The sequence below is a fragment of the Ursus arctos genome, unplaced genomic scaffold (genome assembly GCF_023065955.2).
Source record: "Ursus arctos isolate Adak ecotype North America unplaced genomic scaffold, UrsArc2.0 scaffold_12, whole genome shotgun sequence".
NCBI lineage: Eukaryota > Metazoa > Chordata > Mammalia > Carnivora > Ursidae > Ursus > Ursus arctos.
In genome coordinates, this window is record NW_026622786.1 from 52351505 (window position 1) to 52370198 (window position 18694).

The 18694-nt window shown below is 36.5% G+C and overlaps 1 protein-coding gene across 13 annotated transcripts in view; it reads right to left on the reverse strand.

The window, feature by feature from the left end:
- The window catches only part of LEPR (leptin receptor), an 82306-nt gene that overhangs the window by 20154 nt on the left and 43458 nt on the right, over positions 1-18694 (reverse strand). For all 13 annotated transcript variants that reach the window (XM_044383768.3, XM_026497888.4, XM_026497892.4 and 10 more), the window contains 10 exons: positions 18069-18214; positions 16061-16205; positions 10271-10561; positions 9995-10112; positions 7551-7750; positions 5276-5424; positions 4070-4229; positions 3870-3952; positions 2105-2321; positions 261-443 (listed from right to left, as the gene is read on the reverse strand). In XM_044383768.3, the coding sequence (XP_044239703.2) occupies positions 261-443; positions 2105-2321; positions 3870-3952; positions 4070-4229; positions 5276-5424; positions 7551-7750; positions 9995-10112; positions 10271-10561; positions 16061-16205; positions 18069-18214 (1692 nt within the window). The remainder of the gene's footprint in view (positions 1-260; positions 444-2104; positions 2322-3869; positions 3953-4069; positions 4230-5275; positions 5425-7550; positions 7751-9994; positions 10113-10270; positions 10562-16060; positions 16206-18068; positions 18215-18694) is intronic.

Genomic DNA, 18694 nt, shown 5'->3' on the forward strand with positions numbered 1-18694 from the left:
GAGAAAACAGAAACATGCTTGTGATATATCAAAGGAACAAATCAGAAGAAAAATGATAGATGATATGATTACAACTATGTAAAATATTTAGAAAGGATCAAATGAAACAATTGAATGTTTATGAGAAAGTGATAGAATTACATGTGGTAAGATGGTAACATCATCTATATATTTGAAGTTTTCATTAACTATCTTATTTAAATTAATAATCACTCTCATGCTAATCCGTAAGAGAAACAATTAAAGTGCAGCAAACTTACCATGGATATAATACTTCTTAACAGATGGAGGGATCCTAAGCCATTTAATTTCACTGTCTTCATTAAGAATTTTCCACTCAGTAACAAAATACATCAGATAGTAGTCACTGGGTGATAGCGTCCAGGAGAGAAGCACACAACTGCTGTTTAAAGGATAAGCACTGAGCGACTGCACGGTATTTACTGAGGGGAAAAGAAGGAAATTTGTTTTTAAATTCAAAATTAATAAAAAAAAAAATCTCCTAATACCTTTGAGGCGCATACAACCTACTGGAGAAAGGGAGAAGTAAGAGAAGGATGACATTTATATAGATAAATATAATATAATTATTTTTGTACCACAGAGTCATACATGCAGAAAGATGTGGGAACAGAAGCCATTGAGGAGAAACCAAAATGGGGTCTGGGGATGAGTCAAAAAAGTTGCTCTCCACTGGAATACTGCACAAGCCTATTCATCATCCTCTCTACTTCCCTCCAAACTCTTCTCTTCTGCTGATGGCATTGCATTTTCAAAGGACAAATCTGATTATCTAACACCCTCTGCACAGAGTCCCATTTAAAAGCCTCCACTGGATTTCCACTTGTGAGGATGAACTGCAAGCCCAGGGCCAAGGCTCAGCCCACCTCCCAGCCTTTCAGGATTTTGTGAACCAGAGCCACCCGGGTCTTCTCCCCTCATGTCCTCTCCTGTGCCCTGAGGACTTTCAGTCAGACTATTCCTCCCTCAGGAGCCCATGCTCTTCCCCTCACCTTTTGGGGAAATTTGATTCCTATACTAGTTCTTAAGAAAGCTTCTCTAACCCTCAATGCCAAGTCAGGTTCTATTTTCCTTTCCTTTATAAAATTACATTCCTTTCCTGGGAACACTGATCTCAGTTTGTAAATAGGCACTAACTTGTATGATTATTTGATCAAGGTCCATGTCATCTATTGGACTCTTGTGAATGCTGATACCATTCTCATGGTCTGAATGCTGGTTTCTGAATGCTGAGACCATTATAGTTTTTTCTCACATTGGAATTCCCACCACCTAACATGGCGCAGCATTCAATAAATACCTCTAGATCATACTGGTTGAAAATATTTTTAGCGTAAAACACTGTGCAGATGCTATGGAACTTACAAGAAGCTTACACCATACGTACAAAAGTAATCATAATGTAAGGCAAGATATAAAATTCCTGAAGAAAGGTAGAAAGCACCCTGATTTAGGACATATCTAATTAAAGCAATAAGCAAAGACTTCATGGAGGAGATTAGTACAGGTGGAGTAGATTTGAATTTTCCATTAAAAAGTTGTACTTCGAATATGTAATCCAGATTAAGAGCTCCTATTAAAGGTAGTTCTCCATTCTCTAATTAATCAAAGATATCAAAATTAATGAAAGAAGGTTCAACACCCATATGAAATGAAGGACAGGTTAATTTTCAAGTCTGAGCAATTACCTGCATCCATATAGTATGTAATACTATTACATATATGTAATAACACACACATATGCATGTACTTATTTATATACACACACACACACACACACAGAGACAAGGAGAGAGATTGATTTATGTACAACTTCCATTGATCCAAAAGGTTTAAGTATTAGATTTACTAGAATATTCTCATTTATCAACATGATTCTGTTATATGAAAAGCCAAGGACCATATTACATAATAATAGGGTGCAATCTGTTTTGCTACTTTTCAGAAGAGAAGAGATAAAAGAAGAGATTCCTTCAGAGTCAGAGAATTGCAGGCTTCTTGGAAGATCATTTTGAATGGGAGGAGTATGTAAAGATTAAACGCTAGAAGGGGCACAGGTTTACTACCCTGCACCCTTTCTTACCTTTGCTCACAGGCCATGAGAAGGTTAAATTAAAATTCACAAAAGAGGCACCAATTGAATTGACAGCCAGAACTGTAACAGAATGTCCTTGTTCTGTCCACAGGAAAGTGAATTTAGTGTGATTTCCCACATCTTCTGACCATGTTCCATTGCGGGAAGTATGATGTTTTACCACATATTTTCTCACACTGCACAATGAGTCATTTTTCATCAGAGGCTGTAGTAAACATAAAAATTGATTAGTTTAAGGGCTCCAGTGTTTTTTATACCAACTAAGCCCATGAACTCTTCTTATACGTTCTCCACTGGGAGGCAGGGTCAGACCAGGGCAAGCCCAGTCTAGTTCAAGGCTGAGGTATGAGGAGGTGAGGGGGGATAGAGCCCGTCTCTGACCACAGATGCAATGAAGGCATCTGGGTGGGTATGGGGTGTAGGAAATTTATTTTCTTCCTTTGGGTTTTTTTTTTTTTTCTTAAGACTCAGAGAATGAATCATTTAAAGATAATTAAATATGGATACAATTAAGACACTTTTCTACCAAGAAGTTGCACACTAATTTTAGAGAAAAGAGAGACAAGCAGGGAGTCAAGAGTTTCCTCATCGAAAAAGCAAACAAGAAATAACCCTCTAATTCTGTAAAGCAACAGCAAGAAAGCTGAAAAGATGTTAATCGTCATTTATGTTAATACCAGTAAGATTTATTATTTGTTTTCTCTTCTTCTGATCTGTTGCTAATCCAAGTAGCAGAGGCTATCAGAACCGTGTATATGGCACCCCAGGATCTCTGCCCCATACTTAAAAAAAAATCATACCAGATCACTGATGATTCCAATATAAAATATATGTCTAGTCCAATTCTGCTCTTTTATTTTATAGAGTCTAAATCGTATACCCCACCTGCCCCATTACCACCACCTGTTTCAAATAAGATAAGCTAGGGGCACCTGGGTGGCTCAGTCGGTTAAGTGTCTGCCCTTCATTCAGGTCATGCTCTCAGGGACCTGGGATCGAGCCTCACGTTGGGAGCCCTGCTCAGCAGGGAGTCTGCTTCTCCTCTGACCCTCTCTCTGTCTCTGAACTAAATAAATAAATAATCTTCAAATAAGATAAGCCAATCCCTTATAAACCCATAGAAAACAACTCTCTACAATAGATGAACAGTGCTTCTCAATATATTTTTTTGTCATCGAGATTCCTCTAAGTCAGAAATAACAAAAAAAGTAAATATAAATGCATATACGTGTGTCCCTGCAGGGTGTGGAACAATCTGGGCAGGTGGGGAGTAAGGTCCGAGCAGGCACCATCCAGTGCAGCCCTACCTTTATACAGATCAGGAAACTGATGCTGAAGAGTCTAAGTGACGTCATCAAAACAATGCTGACTGAGCTCTAATATGTTCAGCTGAGAACAGAATGAGTTCCCTCACTCCGTGCCAGGGCCCCTCTGCATAGCTCTCTGCAATCCCATCTCAGAACGGAAACAACGAAGTCAATCTTTCGTGAGCATAAAAATAAAATTTAAGTGGGGCGTCTAGGTGGCTCAGTCAGTTAAGCATCTGCCTTTGTCACAGGTCATGATCCCAGCGTCCTTGGATGCAGCCCCGCATCAGCTCCTGCTCGGCGGGAAGCCTGCTTTTCCCTCTCCCACTCCCCCTGCTTGTGTTCCCTCTCTCGCTGTCTCTCTCTGTCAAATAAATAAATAAAATCTTTTAAAAAAATAAAAATGAAAAAATAAAATTTAAGAATAACATGAAAAGCAAGAATACCTTCCAAAGTAAAGTAACATTTCTCTCTTTTTTAGTCGTGTCTTCATTAATTATTCTCCAAAACTCAGGTCCTCTGGTAGGAACTGCAGAATGACAAGGAGCCCAAGTTGTACATGTGTTCTCAGAAGGAATATGTATGAGTGACATTTGAAACACACCCGTATGCATTTTTAAGACACATTTACAAAATCTCTACAGACCTTTTATATCCATGACAACAGTGTAGGCTGGACTACTCCAATTACTCCAGTACCCCAGCCCATCCAGCCTCTGGCAGCGCACCTGGACAGCATAGACGGCACACAGGTCTGGCACCAGGACACTGGCCGATTTTGATTTTGCATCATACACCTCATATATCTGTAAAATAAGGTCAAGCGTTAGACTAATCATTACTAACACCTGCGTAGCTTGGTGGACCCCCGAACTGCATTCTATTGAAAACCTTAATACTAGTCCAAAACTAAAAGAGAACTGACTTTGTGTTTTCTGGCTTGAGAAATACCTGCATTAGACTTGGATCATGAGCTCCTTCAAGTTAAAGACTGTCTTAGTCATCTTGCTGTTTCCTCCTCGGGACACGATTTGGACTGGCCTTACTTGCAACCTCGCTTCCCAGTCAATCTTCACTCTGTTACTAATCTCTGTCCACTAACCCTTTAACCACAAAAACTCTCAATAATTTTAACCTGGTGGTTACATAGTGAAAGCTCTGTTATTCAGTCTCCTCAGGAAGCAGAAAAACTGTCACGTTCCTTTCAGCTAAAATCATTATGACCTAATGACATATTTAGGGTTCCTGACGTTTCTGGGTCTTTGCAAGCTGCGGTCTGAAACCTGGCACTACAAGTCATCATACTCACACTCGCCACTACGGGTGTGATTTTGGTTGTTTGATAAAAGCAGCTTCTTTCAAAATATGTCCCGAAGAACATATACATATTAAGAATATTACTAGATGTTAAAGGAAAAAGGGTTCCTCGGTAAAACAAGCTTGAGAAACACAGGATTGAACTAAAAGTCACAAATAAATAAAGTCACAAATGTTTCTTTAATGCAGGACTTCTCCGAACCTTTAACATGTAACAGAGTGTGATTCTGTACTAGGAATACACACAGTGATGCAGGATTTCCTAAGTTGATTCAGCCATGCAATCTTTTTTTCAAGGAATATTTTATGGGATCTATGTTCTGTCACACTCATTTTGGGAAATGATGGCTTGCAGGAAATGTCGTTCCTTAAAAGGGTTAGACCTAGAGCAATCTATTTCACAAAAATAGCTACAGAATACAGGAAAAGGTACTTTTATGCCAATAAAATAAATCCTAATCAATGCAGTTACTAAAACGGTTGTAAGAGATAACATTTAGTGAGGCAAGCTGGAGACGTTTCTAGGTAAAGGTACCTTCCACTGTACTTCTTTTCCATTTAAGCCATAGCGAATCTGGAACTTAAGATTATTCTCTGGAAAGACTGGTTTTTCCCAAGATATTTTCAATAATCCAATTTTTACAGTAATTTCTGCTTTCACACTGGATGGAGGCAGTGGTTTCACTAGAAATTTTAAAAATAGTATACTATAACAGCAACTTAAACAGTGATAATATTTTTAAAACATTATTATGACGTTACGACTTTTATACTCAGTATTTATAAAGCTGTATCTCCTTGATCCCCTACAATTTTATGTGACATGTAAGAAAGGGATTATCTTTATTTTGCAAATAGGTTGATTGAAAAAAAAAATCACTACATTGACCATGTCATCTGCAAATAATAGTAAGATCTGATTAGAAACTGAGCCATTAGTTCTGCATGCCAAAGATTCCACACTAAACACATGAGTGTCGATAGCATACCCTGGTCTATGTAGAGCTTTAATAAAAGGAAAAATATAACACGCACTGCATTCATTTCCACATGTGTGAGTTTCAAACTGTTCTACTATTACTAAGTATTTCTAGGTTAAGATCAGAGACAGTCTTACAGAGTAACGCCCCAGTTCTCTATCATCTGCAGAAAACATGCTTTTGAAAGGCAGAAATAGAAGCAAAGATGATCAGAATGGCAAGGGCTTAAAAAAAAAAAAAAGTAAAAGACAATATGCAAACTCATCATATTTGAGAACTAAATGTCCCAAAGCCCCAGCACACTGGTGTGAACTCTGAAGTTCCGGACTTCATCAACAATTAGACTGTTGATGACCAAGACCCCTAAGCTTTTTCATAACTACACTGTTTCTCATACTTATTCAATTCTTCATATATGAAGAAGACATTCTTTACCAACCAGTAAGACGACATGCATTTCATCTCCTGAAAAGGAAGTATGCACATTTGAGAGACACTAGGACTGTACTTGACTGAATCACATGGATGTCATATGCATCTATTCCATGCATATCTAGTTTACAGGAGGGATGCTTTAAAGTACGAGAGTTTGCATCATCCCCACAACATGCACCCTGGGGAGGCTGAAGAGGAGCTTTCCCATTTTGTGGGTGATATAACAGTCACACAGCACTTACATGTCTAGCCCATGTTTACAAAGCTAGGAACTGGTGGAGCGGCATTGGGATCCTAGAGTTGAATCTCCATATTGTTTTCTAGTACTAAGTAGTAATAGAAGCCCAACTTAAACTCCTTATTTTAGTACTGAAAAGAATAACATTGAAGGTTGTTCGGATAGCATGTAGAACTGAATCCTTGTTGCATTTGTCATAGATTACATGTGAGGCTATACCTGTGCATGTTTGTGGGGTAGAGAGTGGTAGTAGGGTTCTATGCTGTCTCAAGATATTCAGTACCAGAGAAGTACTGCTTACAGTAAAATCACTTTAAATGGAACCAAACTAAATAGCATGGAGGGTGAGGGGGCACGAGGGGAATCAATTAATTGGGACTCTACAGTGATTAAAAAAATAAAAATTATGACTTTATGCTATATTTAACAAAATATAGGTTTTAATTCAGCTGTGTACTAATTATTGAAAATATAATGAATCAACTATTGATTTTTGGCATAATTTCCCAACAAAACAGCATATAGCACCAAAGATATTCTTTTACCTCTGCTGTGTAACCATAAGTGGATTTCACAGCAATATGGGAGGGACATATTATATATTTCAAGAGCTCTTTTAACTTCAAAATCAATATATCTTTTTTAAAGAGTATTTAAAATTAATGATGGGTATCATCATCCTTGATCTATTTTCTCTTCTTCACTTCAGTTATTTTGAATCCTGTGCATCCCACGCAGCCTCACAAATTAAACCCTTGGGTTATGACTACTAGATTACAAAATCCATCACGATACCCAAATTAAATTTTTAAATTAAAACACCAAATGTTTTCATAAGTATACTGGGAGAAAAACAAAGCAGTGCATTATTTAGAATATTACTGCTAAATTTTATTCCCAATGACCAATATAACTTATCGGATTATATGCTGAAAATACTCCTATTGCAAAAATACTGTGCTATAAGTAACTTAAAATAAAATAAAAACAGCAACACTCTCTAAGATTGATTGTCTTCCCAATCCCACTGTAAACATGAAAAAAAATTGTTTAAATATAGTGCGATCAGGAAATGGTAAAACCCAACACTTTCCATAAATCAACCTGAATCCAAATCTGCTAATAAAAATGAAGACACGCAACACGGTTTGACATACCCACGGAATCAGGAACAACACACGTTGGTGGAGAGTCAAGTGAACCCAAAGAGTGATTGATTTTAATCCACATTGTATACCCGGATAATAGAAAGATTGGCTGAAATATGCATTCATAAAAACCATCTCTCTGCAAATGGCAATCTTTGGGTTCAGATATGGGATGAATAGATGGAACATCAGAACAGTAAAGGCTGCTCCTTAAAAGATATGAGAACAGTCAGTTAATACACAACATTGATGAAAGCAATAAGATATTTGAGAATACCATAGTTTCTGGTCCATCTAAAATAAATGCTCTTAGTGGAAAGGCATTTTTGAATTCCCAGCTATATCACAATTTTATATCTTTCCATAAAAACAGACAATAAACCTTATTAAATATTTTATGAGGTACTAAGTGGAAAAGCAAGTAAAGTGAGCAGCAATGCTCTAAGAAGGAGATAAGGATCCAATTAGACGTTGAACCTACACCACCTTGACAGTTACGCTAATGTTATACATAAGGGACACCATTTTAGAAATGGTGTAGATAGATCACAAGTGGTATTGGGACATTCCTGAGATGGGAAGGACGATAAATCCCTCATGCTTTACATAGGGATTAAATTACACCACAAATTGAAGACACAACTGATAGTAAATTATAGCTTAATCGACAATGTCCTAATATTTTCTAGTTCAAAGCAATATAATGAAAATAATACCAATGCTTGATTCATATCTGAATCATATGGTTAAATATATAACATATATAACACATTTTCTCAGAGAAGAAAATTAAGAAAGTAATTTTTATAACTATATCCCGATCTGCACTCTACCTCAGAACATACAGAGCACTTCTCCTTTTCTCTGAAATAGCCCTCCTGCCACTGTTTGCTCTAGTATGGCATTTAAGTGGTTAAAGTAGCAGTTACCGTTTCCATAAAAACAGAGTTAGGAGGTTACAAGAAAATGAAAAATCTATATTCTTGTTTTCTATTTTGGGGGACACTTTTCTGTTTCTCGTTTTCTATTTTTTATGACACTTTTCCTGCTTACCCCCTCAAAATTACAATCATTGGGGTGTGTGTATGAATGAGTGCTGGGGGGTGGGGGGAGGGCCAGAGATGAGAACAAGGCATGAAGCGTCGGCCTCTGTGGGTAAGAGGAACCGTGACCACGTGACCACGAACCAAAGCACAGTAATACCCCACTTGGAATGCGGAGGTTAGTGTCTTGTTATCATGACAGTAATAGCCATTTATTGAATATTTACCAGGAGTAATTCTATCGCTTAATTATAATTAAATGGAATATATCATTAATTCTAACAGAAACCTTGTAAGTCCTACTATTCTCTCTAATTTACAGACAAGGAAATCGAGTCTTAGGTTAAAAAAACCCGCGGAGTGCAGGGACTTTCAGTTCTGCTGTAAATGTTAGCAAGATAATGAGGCACAGAGCTTATGTGATGGTCATCCACAAACACCTTTTTTAATGTGAAAAATGCCATGGAAAGAAAGTAAAGACAGATTATAAAAGTAAAATGGCATCCATGAATATTCTATTATTTTCAAACTACGAAGTCAGCTATTATTCCCGTGTAAGAAATGTAGAAATTGCCCCATTTTTTTCTAATACTACATAAGACTGGTCACTTTAGGAATACAATTCAGATCGCAGTATTTGAGGACGGGGATTTGTTTTTCAAGTAGAAAATTTAGATTTTAAGAATAAATGAGGACAAGTGAAACAAACTGGAAGACCCCAGTACAAACACAAATTGAGACAGGGTGTCTGAGAGCAGTACACATAACTGAAAACTACTATAAGAGATTATAAAAATTAAAATGTATCTACCATCTCCTAATCAAGAGTGCTATTATTTCAGATGATACTATAGAAAGATGAAGCCTTGAATTCTTTTCAAAACAGGGAAGGGTAAAAATAAGCAAGCACAAATTACTCTTTATTACAACACTTCACTCTTTATCAAGTGTTTCTTTCTTAATCTTTCCTACTTCTAAAAGTATTCCTATTATATCTTACAATCTTTGTGCTACTACCTCTGACTTTTTTCCGAAATATTAATCTTTAGCAAATGATATTAGACTTCTATAATCACTGATGTTCTCCTCTGGTCAATTCCCTAAGTCAAATTAAAATGTACAGAAACCAGTTTTTCTTGGATTTCATTCAGTAGTTAAAATGCAATCATGGAAAATTAATCGGTTACCAGAAAAAAATTTGAAGTGAAAACAAATCCTATTTTTTACCTCAATGTGAGTTTTTTCAAAAACCACCAGTTTATTTGATTCCTCAAAAATTTCCTAATCAGGTAGATTCTACTTCCTCTTTCAGGAAGAACGTCTACTAGAGGACTGTCATGATGATATTTCTACAGGAAGTCTTATCTCACCATATCCCCAGAGCAATAAAACAGCAAAAACAGTACGTACCTATGATACCTCAACTGCAAAGTACTTCCCATGAGTGATTGGATTGCATTGGTTGACCATCTGCAAGTCATTTTAGTTAAGTACCCATCAGTTTCACATGATATATTGATATTGACATCTATTTAAAACACATTAAAATATTAATACAAAGCAAAAACACCAAAACAATTTTTAATGAAAATAACGTGACCTTACATTATCAATGGGACTCTAATATAGGGTCCATAATAAAAATCGGCCTGTGGAAGAAAAGGGAGACAAGTGCAGCACTCTTACCAATCACGTATAATTCCGCATAGCGATGGTGGCACTCCTGCTGGTTGCAGCAGTACACTGCGTCGTAGGTGAACTTCCCGCGAGGCCTGGTCGCATTCAGATTTGGAAAAGTGACTTTGCTAACACGGTCACCCAGAACCGTATACTGGCTCGCAGGGATTTTCTCAGCTAAATTCAGCCACCAAACAATCTTTTTTGAGGAAACAATCTCGTTTTCATTTTTATAAATGCAGTGAATAGAAACATTAGACCCGACACTTGTCAGAATTTTAGGCGGAAAGTATATGACATCTGCAATAAGAGAAGAAGGGGAGGACATCGGATAAAGACCAAAAACATCCTGTGAGGAACTTACGCGACATACAAAGGCTTCACGATGCATTCAGGATCACACTGCCAAAAATAAAATGAGTGTACTAAGAAACCGTGTAACTGTGATTGCCTGTTTAGGGACGGTTACGTCGTATCCCAGGCACTCCCATTCCCAAAGGACTTGAACTTCCAAAAATGTCCAGTATTTCCTAAACATAGAGACGTGTTACAAAATAGTTTCAGTGCGTAATTGTCACTTGCTAGCTGATAGGCAGAAAAGTAATTCAAATGAAATATAATCTAATTCCCCAATGACACGTTTTCCATCAGACTCCTCTTTAAGAACCAGTGAAATATAGGGCGAGTTCTTGAATCAAATCACTCTAAGGCAAAATCCTGAAGAACAAATGGTGGTTGCTATTGTTTCACTTGGTTATATAAAAATTTCAAATTAGCAGGTAAAGTAGAAAAATGAGCTTTAAGTAAGAGACTAGTTAGGATATGTAAAATTAATGATGCACCAAAACAGGAAAAACTGTAAATACTATCTGTAATATTTTCAGTTATTTAAAGCCAGTATGCTGTGGTTTAGGACAAGGCAAACCAATATTTTTTCTAAAATATTATTTTTAAGGCCTCTATACTACTCCATACTATGTTTTCGGTCCCCTATTGCTGGAAACATGGTTTGCCTATATTCTCGATTAAAAACAGCATAAAAGTAAATGATTGTTTACATAGAAAGAAATTATTTCTGCCACAATGCATTACAAAAACAGGATATTTTAGTCCTACAATTTAAGGTAGGCCATTTTCTGCTGAAAGAATATGAGTATCTGTTTTCATACATATCATCTGGATTACTCCCAAAACAAAAACAAAAAACTTCATTGATTTTTATTATTTTTTTTCTTTTTTGTACTAGCAAGCTAAAGTGTACTGTCCTTATATTTACAATCCATACAAAACATTTGTACTTTGTATGTCTACAGTCAAGCATAAACAGGAAAAATTTTTAGTAGCATGAAATCACTGGACAGAAGCCAGTCCATTAGATTTATAATCCTACCCTTGGGTGCACTCAAGCTTCATTGGCACATTACTTTCTACACACAAGTACCCAGCACAGACCTGAAAGATCATTAACCTACCTTCAATACGCTCCACATCTCATTACTGAACCACTTCGGAAGTCTGAGAGTAATTTACTTGTTAAAGAGTACACATAAGATTTCCAAAAGTTAAGCTGAATCTTTTAAAGATAATAAAAACCTCAAAGCACTTCACTTCAAAATTGAATGCCTAAGTAAGGCTTAATTGAGAAATACAATTGAATTCATAGTATCTTGGCATGATTAAATACTAAAATATTAGCTTAAAAAGAAGAAAAACAAGTTATTAAAAACCTGATGATTTTGTAAAATTTACATTGAATATGCAGATATTGATATGAAGTAAATGTTAAATATTTAATTTTCAAAATAACACAAATACATATTTTATTCTCATGTGAGATACTACACCATATTGAATTTGTAAAATAAGAAAATAATTTTCTTCTCATGACTAAGTACCAATACTTTGGCACAATCTACACTAATGAATTTCATTGGAAGAAATTCTATTGATAAATATTAGTGAATTATGTAAATAAACATAAATCATAAAGCAAAACATCCTAGTTAAAGTTATTTTAAAATGTGTTTATTATAGCACCAGAAGATAGATTTTTAAATTTTCAAAGCAGATTTCCTATTTTTCTTTAAGGGGAAAATATTTTCTCTAATACATTACAAGCACTGTCGAGTATGAAATGTAGAAATTATGTTTCTCCTCTCCTCTGGCAGCAAAAGAGTACAATTAAGAAAGGTATTATAAGAAGTCAGCACTTCTAAACTTATTTTCAGTATGTAGCATAACTTAATTGCAATATTCCTGGACTTCTTAAGTTTTGGCAAGGTCCTGGGTTTTCTTCTAAGAGTCGAAGATCTTCCAACAGCTAAAGAAAGAACTAGCCAATTCATTTTTTAAAAATCCGTAAGAATTCTTTGATTAAAAATGGTCAATGCTTCATTAACTGTGCACTTGGTAGGCACAGCTTTAATAAATCAATGAGCAAAAAGTAGTAGCTATAAAGGGACTGATAATTAGCATCTGTTTGCTCTGGTACCAATACATCAGACAGCCTCTGTTCAAAAAAAAAAAAAAATCAATAAAATCCAAAGTGTTTAGAAATGATGAAGTATGTGTGCTAATCCATTCTAAATAAGTTAATGCCTCAGTCTTACAGAATGTTTCTGTTTGATCAATGCCATCATAGCACCCATCAGTGAACAGCAGAGGATAATCTAATAATATTAAATACCTAGGTTTAAGGGAGAAGGATCCTAATCCTTTTACACAAGAAGAGGAAGCTCCCAAGTTTGAAGAAACATACTTCACCAATGCACACCATTCAAGAACAAGCCTCCAGTGCGGTAAGCGTTGGAGGATGTGGGAACTACTATAATCTGAGACCTGAAAAACCCAAGCAACGCTGAAACCTCATTTATCAGGAATCACGAAGGAAATGAGGTGTCCCACTAAAGTGCTCTATGTAATTAAGCTTACTGTTTATTCTCAGGATCAATTTTTAGTGACATTGGAAATCTTGCATAAACATACATTAGGCACTTAATCACTGTATTAGTGTGTACAAACATGAACGCTGGAATTAGACCGCCAGCTCTAGACTGTGCCAACTTTTACAATTTACTTAACTTCTCTAAATCTCAATTTCTTTGTCTACAAAAGGGGAATATCAGTACCTATCTCACAGGGGATCAAAAGGATAAAATGATAATAGATGTAAAGCACTTAGAACAGTGCTTGAAACATAGGAAGCACTCCATAACTGTCACCATCATCATCATTATTTTTCAGTAGGGACGTATGAAGCTAGTTATACCTCTGATTTGTGATTCAGTACCCATCATCACGTCGACTGTAGACAATCCTATAACAGAGAAACGTGCTTGGGAGCTACTGAAGTGTGGAGGCTTTTCTCCCCGAGCTTGGCGTCCCTAGTCTACTTTCTATTTGGCAAGTTTCTGTCTTTCCCTTAATAATCACCTGGTACAAGTCAGTGACATCTAAGCCATCCAAGCCTGTTAAATTAGTAAGCTTACCTTTACACTCACTGCTAAATCAACAAATTCTGCCCTTTGGGGAGCTATTTATTTACTCACTGTCTGGATTTATTTTTCACTTACTATCAGATATTTCTGTTTGGGATGTCTAAAGTCACTAGAGGGACACACCTGTGGCGAATAAGTAAAAGGCCAGGTGTTAACTGCAATATTGTTAGACACCGTACAAGCAAGTAAATTGGCAAAGTTTCTTTTCAACGAAACATCTTTCTTACTGTCATGTACACAAAACACTAAATATTTGTATAGGGTAGAGTATATATACGTATGTATGTACGTGCTTTAGAATATATATTAATAAGTCTGATTTATATTCTGTATAAAAGCATATAAACATGGTCCAACATATTGAGAAACCAAGCAAATTTAATCCTACAGATATTGACGTGAACTAAGAAAGTAACAGTAGTCTAAAGGGGTTTTGTACAAATAAAACAGAACTAAAACTATGTCCATCCAAAGGTCTAAAATTCTAAGTTGAACATCAAAAACAAAATCTTACATGAAATGTAACACAAGTAACTATTATAATTCTACTGGATCAAAATGTTCCTCTTAACCCCACCGAATACAGAATTGCTAAGAATCATTATTCTAGAAAGGTATAATGTATAACTTGAATATTAGCAACCTTTAAAAATAACAATGATTCTTTTAGAATTTCCCTCTATTCAGGAGTAGGTTTTCAGATCTAATTAAGAAGTAAAATCACAAAGGAAGAAAGCCATCTTCTTGTGAAAGAGAACTATTTCACCAGCTGGCAAGGAATGGCGGCAAGTCACAGGCCACTCAGGGTGGGAGTCAGGGTTACTTGCCTCCTCTGTCACCCACGTCACTCCATCCCACTACCTTAAAAGCCTCCACGGGACAGTCTTTAAAAAGTTGATGTTGTAATTTATTCCCCTCTACATAATTCACTGCTGGTCATTAAGACATATTAATCAACGATAAATAATTGAAGGTCGAAAAGATGACCTTCCTCAGAAAAATTCTAAGAGCTGAGTCGTCAGCACACACATTGTGATGCTCAGTAATTATCTGAGGAATCGTGATGAGAAATTCATGTCTTCTAAATCTGTTCACAGAAGGTTCCTGGCTTTCCTGGCGAGAACCAATCCTTCCTGTTGCCTAGTACTTTGTAACCGCTTCTGACAACCTTGCTCATGCAATTAGCTGTGTATCATGTCAACCTTTCACCTTCATTAGACCCTGAGATTCTGAATATTGAGATTGTGGATTTGTAAACTATGATTGCATCTACTGTCTACTGAGTGCTTACTAAGGGTCAGGCACTGCAGGGGGCACAGTAGGTGCACTGTTTCATTCTATCCAGAACAAAAATGTCCCTATTTTGCAGATGGGGCAATTGAGGCATAGAAAGGTGAAGAAACATTCCAAATAAGTAGTAAGGCCACTACTTCTATAAAATTCTGTCAGACTCCAAAGTCAGTGCTCTTAAACCACTAATGTTACTGGCTTTTTGACTAATCGATGCTTTTTAAATAGGAAGTAATCAATAAATGAACTTATTTCATTAGATGTGTTGACTATCTGCTTAATGATTTACAGGGGACTTGCTGTCTCTATATATCCATAACCACCCTGCATGAGTTTCAGTAGGAATAATTTTGCTCTTTTGACAAATCAGACACCTAGGCAAAGGGACCCTAAGTGTCTTCCTAGGGCCACAAGTTAGCATATGACAGGGTTGGACCATTCTAAGGCTCCTGGGCCTCTTTGTAAGCCACCATTTCAACTTCATGAGGAAGTTTTGAATAAATCACAGTTTTTCTGATGTTAAAGATCAAAAATATGAAAACTCAAAGTGAAAACTCTCAAAAGCCAGCATCTACAGTGAAAAGAATTACTTCATTATGTTATTATTTATTATATTATATAAAATACAATATTAAAAGAAATTTGAATATTTGGAATTTATGTCAAATAAATATATCTGGTTTTAAAAGTAAATTAAGGAAACACTGATACCAGCAATGTTCTGAATTTGTGAATCTGGAACCTTTCTATTAAGTCTATCTTTTGAAAAGGTAAGAGTAATTCAGCAAGACATTACTATGGACATACATAAACTTGGGAGCTCTTATACAAGTTTGGTTTTTTTTTACAAGTTTTCATTCACACATTAACCTACCAATGCTTGAATAAAACATTAATATTGTGCCCCTCCTTTTGGCTTACTGCCACAAAATTTAAGACGCTTATAATAGGCCAAAGGAAAAATCAGGAAGCATATTCTCCTCTTGATAGGAGCTACTATTACAAAACCTACCTTGTGTGGTAAAGATAAGAGGGGTGCTCCAGTCACCCCAGATTCCTGGGCCATCCAGTCTCTTGCCCCTCACTTGAACCTCGTATGAAGACCCAGGAAGCACACTGTCTATCAGCAGAGACGTAGCTGAGACAATTTCATCAGCCTGTTAAATATTGTTTGAAAACATCAGAGCATCAAGTAGACATGGAACCTTTATCAAAATAGAGAACAAGCAGTCCCCAAAAATTTCAAAGAATGAAAATCTTATGGAATAGTTAGCCGGCCTTGGTGGAATTAAACAGAAATCAGTAACAAAATAAAAATGTTTGCACCTTTGTCAATAAAATTTTAAACAGCCCACGAGTCCAAGAAGAAAATCACAATGATAATCAGCAGATATTTTTTTAAATGAATGATAACGAATATTGACCTTGTGAAATTTGAGAGGTACAGCTAAAGTCAGTGGGGAGTTTCAAGCCACTGCTGACATCTATAATACACACATGGCAGAACACAATGAGCAGGAGCGGACTCAGAATTATAAACATTCCTAGAGGAAAGTGTCACAGAGGAGGGTATGAAGAATCTTAAGAACCTGAGCCCTGAACCTGATAAGCTATAATAAATCAAAATACAGTTTACAAACTAGAGAGCAAATATCTAAGAGACCTAATTCTGCATAAAACAATCACTATTAAGAATTGCTTAACAAATACATTCTGTTGTCCAATGATGTACTCCAAAGCTATTGAACTCCCTGGCCCCTTAAACTGTGAGCTACCAGAGACCAAAGGGTGAAAAGTGCTACGAATGTATTACACAATAGCAGATCACCTAGATTGCCTCCATTTTACAGATGAGAAAGCTGAACCCCAGAGAAGCCTTAACTGCTTTTTCCACACAGAACACCAACACTTCCTTTTCTGCTCTTTGTGAAAATAAAGTCTTTGAAAAATTGGCCCAGAGCTACAAAGACAGGTTTTTACTTCTAAATTATGTAACAATTTGTTTCACAAAGGAAAATGCCAAAGTCCATGCACGGCCCATGCTCTTCATGACCTCCTTCTCCTCTTCCCCTGCACCTCTTTGATTCATCCACTGCGACTCTTGCCCTCACTGCCTCCCCCGGCCTCCAGCTTCTCACCTGGCTTAGGGCCTCTGAATTACTGTTTCGTCCATTTGCAAACTAATTTCCCCAAATATCTACATCACTAACCTTCTTCAGATCCTTGCTCAAATGTCACCTTCTCCACGAGGTCTTCCCCCCCCCCTTAATATTACAACCTGCCAGCTCTACCAGCACCCGTTAGCTCTACTGCTCAGTGCATCCTGATGGCAAGCAGAACAGTTCCTAGCACCTAGTAGGTCCTCAATAAATACTAAAGAATGCAAAAAGAATTTGACAGACTTTATACTACAAATGTGTGCTCTGCAAGTAAACAAATATGTTGGGCAATAAAACAACTGTTGGAATTGTAAAATCAGAAATCAGAGGTCTGTAAGTAAGAAAATTATAATTATGAATTCAAGTTTCTGTAACTGGACTTCCTGTAGCCATTTAGCCGTGTGTGTGCACGCATGCACGTGTGTGTGTGTGTATTTGTGTATGTGTGTGTGTGAGGCAGAAGGAGAGGGAGGGAGAGGCAGAGAGAGTGAGGAAGTTGTTAATCTTTTTTTTTTGGAAGAGGAACTTGGAACTTTCTCTGGCACTAAAATCTGGGAGGAATTTGTCACACTCCTCAATGTATAACATGGATCCATATATAAGAGATATTGTGCATCATCAAACAATTTCTCTAAAAGTGTTTAGCGAAGATGTGGACATGCTGTTCATATGGTTATTTCCTATGCTGATCTTAAATGTAAGCCAGTCCAGTGATATAATATTAAATTAGAGCTGATTCTGTTCTAGAAGGACTGTGCACGTTTGGCATGCAAAGGGCATTTTCTACCAGACTTGGAAAGCATCTCATCTTTACCTTAGTTGCTTCTCAACTTTTCACTTTACTTATTAAATTATACTTACTTTTCTCATATTTGTTGAAGAATTCTCTGAATATTTCACTTGATATTGAAGTTGAAATGGTACCAGTGTTGGGCTGGACCAAGAAATCTTTAAATTGCCAGCATCTGTGATTTCCATATGTAAACCTAATGGGGGATCAGGCTTCACTTAAGGAAAAAAAGAGAACATTTTTAAGTCAAGCAATTTTCATGATAATCACAAAATAAAGTCAAAAATGAATTTTTAGCATATCCTCTTCTTTCAACTATTTAAAAGGTGATCTTATTCAAAGGCTAATTACAGACCAAAATATTAGGTCTACTCCTTGTACCTTTCCATAGCAATCCACATATATTTATTTCCTCTCCCTACATGGCAAAAACTATAAAAAAAAAACAAAAATATGCATGCAAAATTCAGCAAATCTATTAACTTTGAAATATAATAATCTAAGCACACCTACTTAAATAACCCATGGCATACATATTTTACATGCAATAAACATAGCATTCACAGGCCCTGGCTTGTCACCAAAAATGGGGATAGAGTTTCTTAGCCTAACAATGTGTTTAACTTGGTAAATGATTTGAGTTCATTTGTATATGCATATGTTCATGTATGCATATGCATTTGTGTATAGGTTGTGT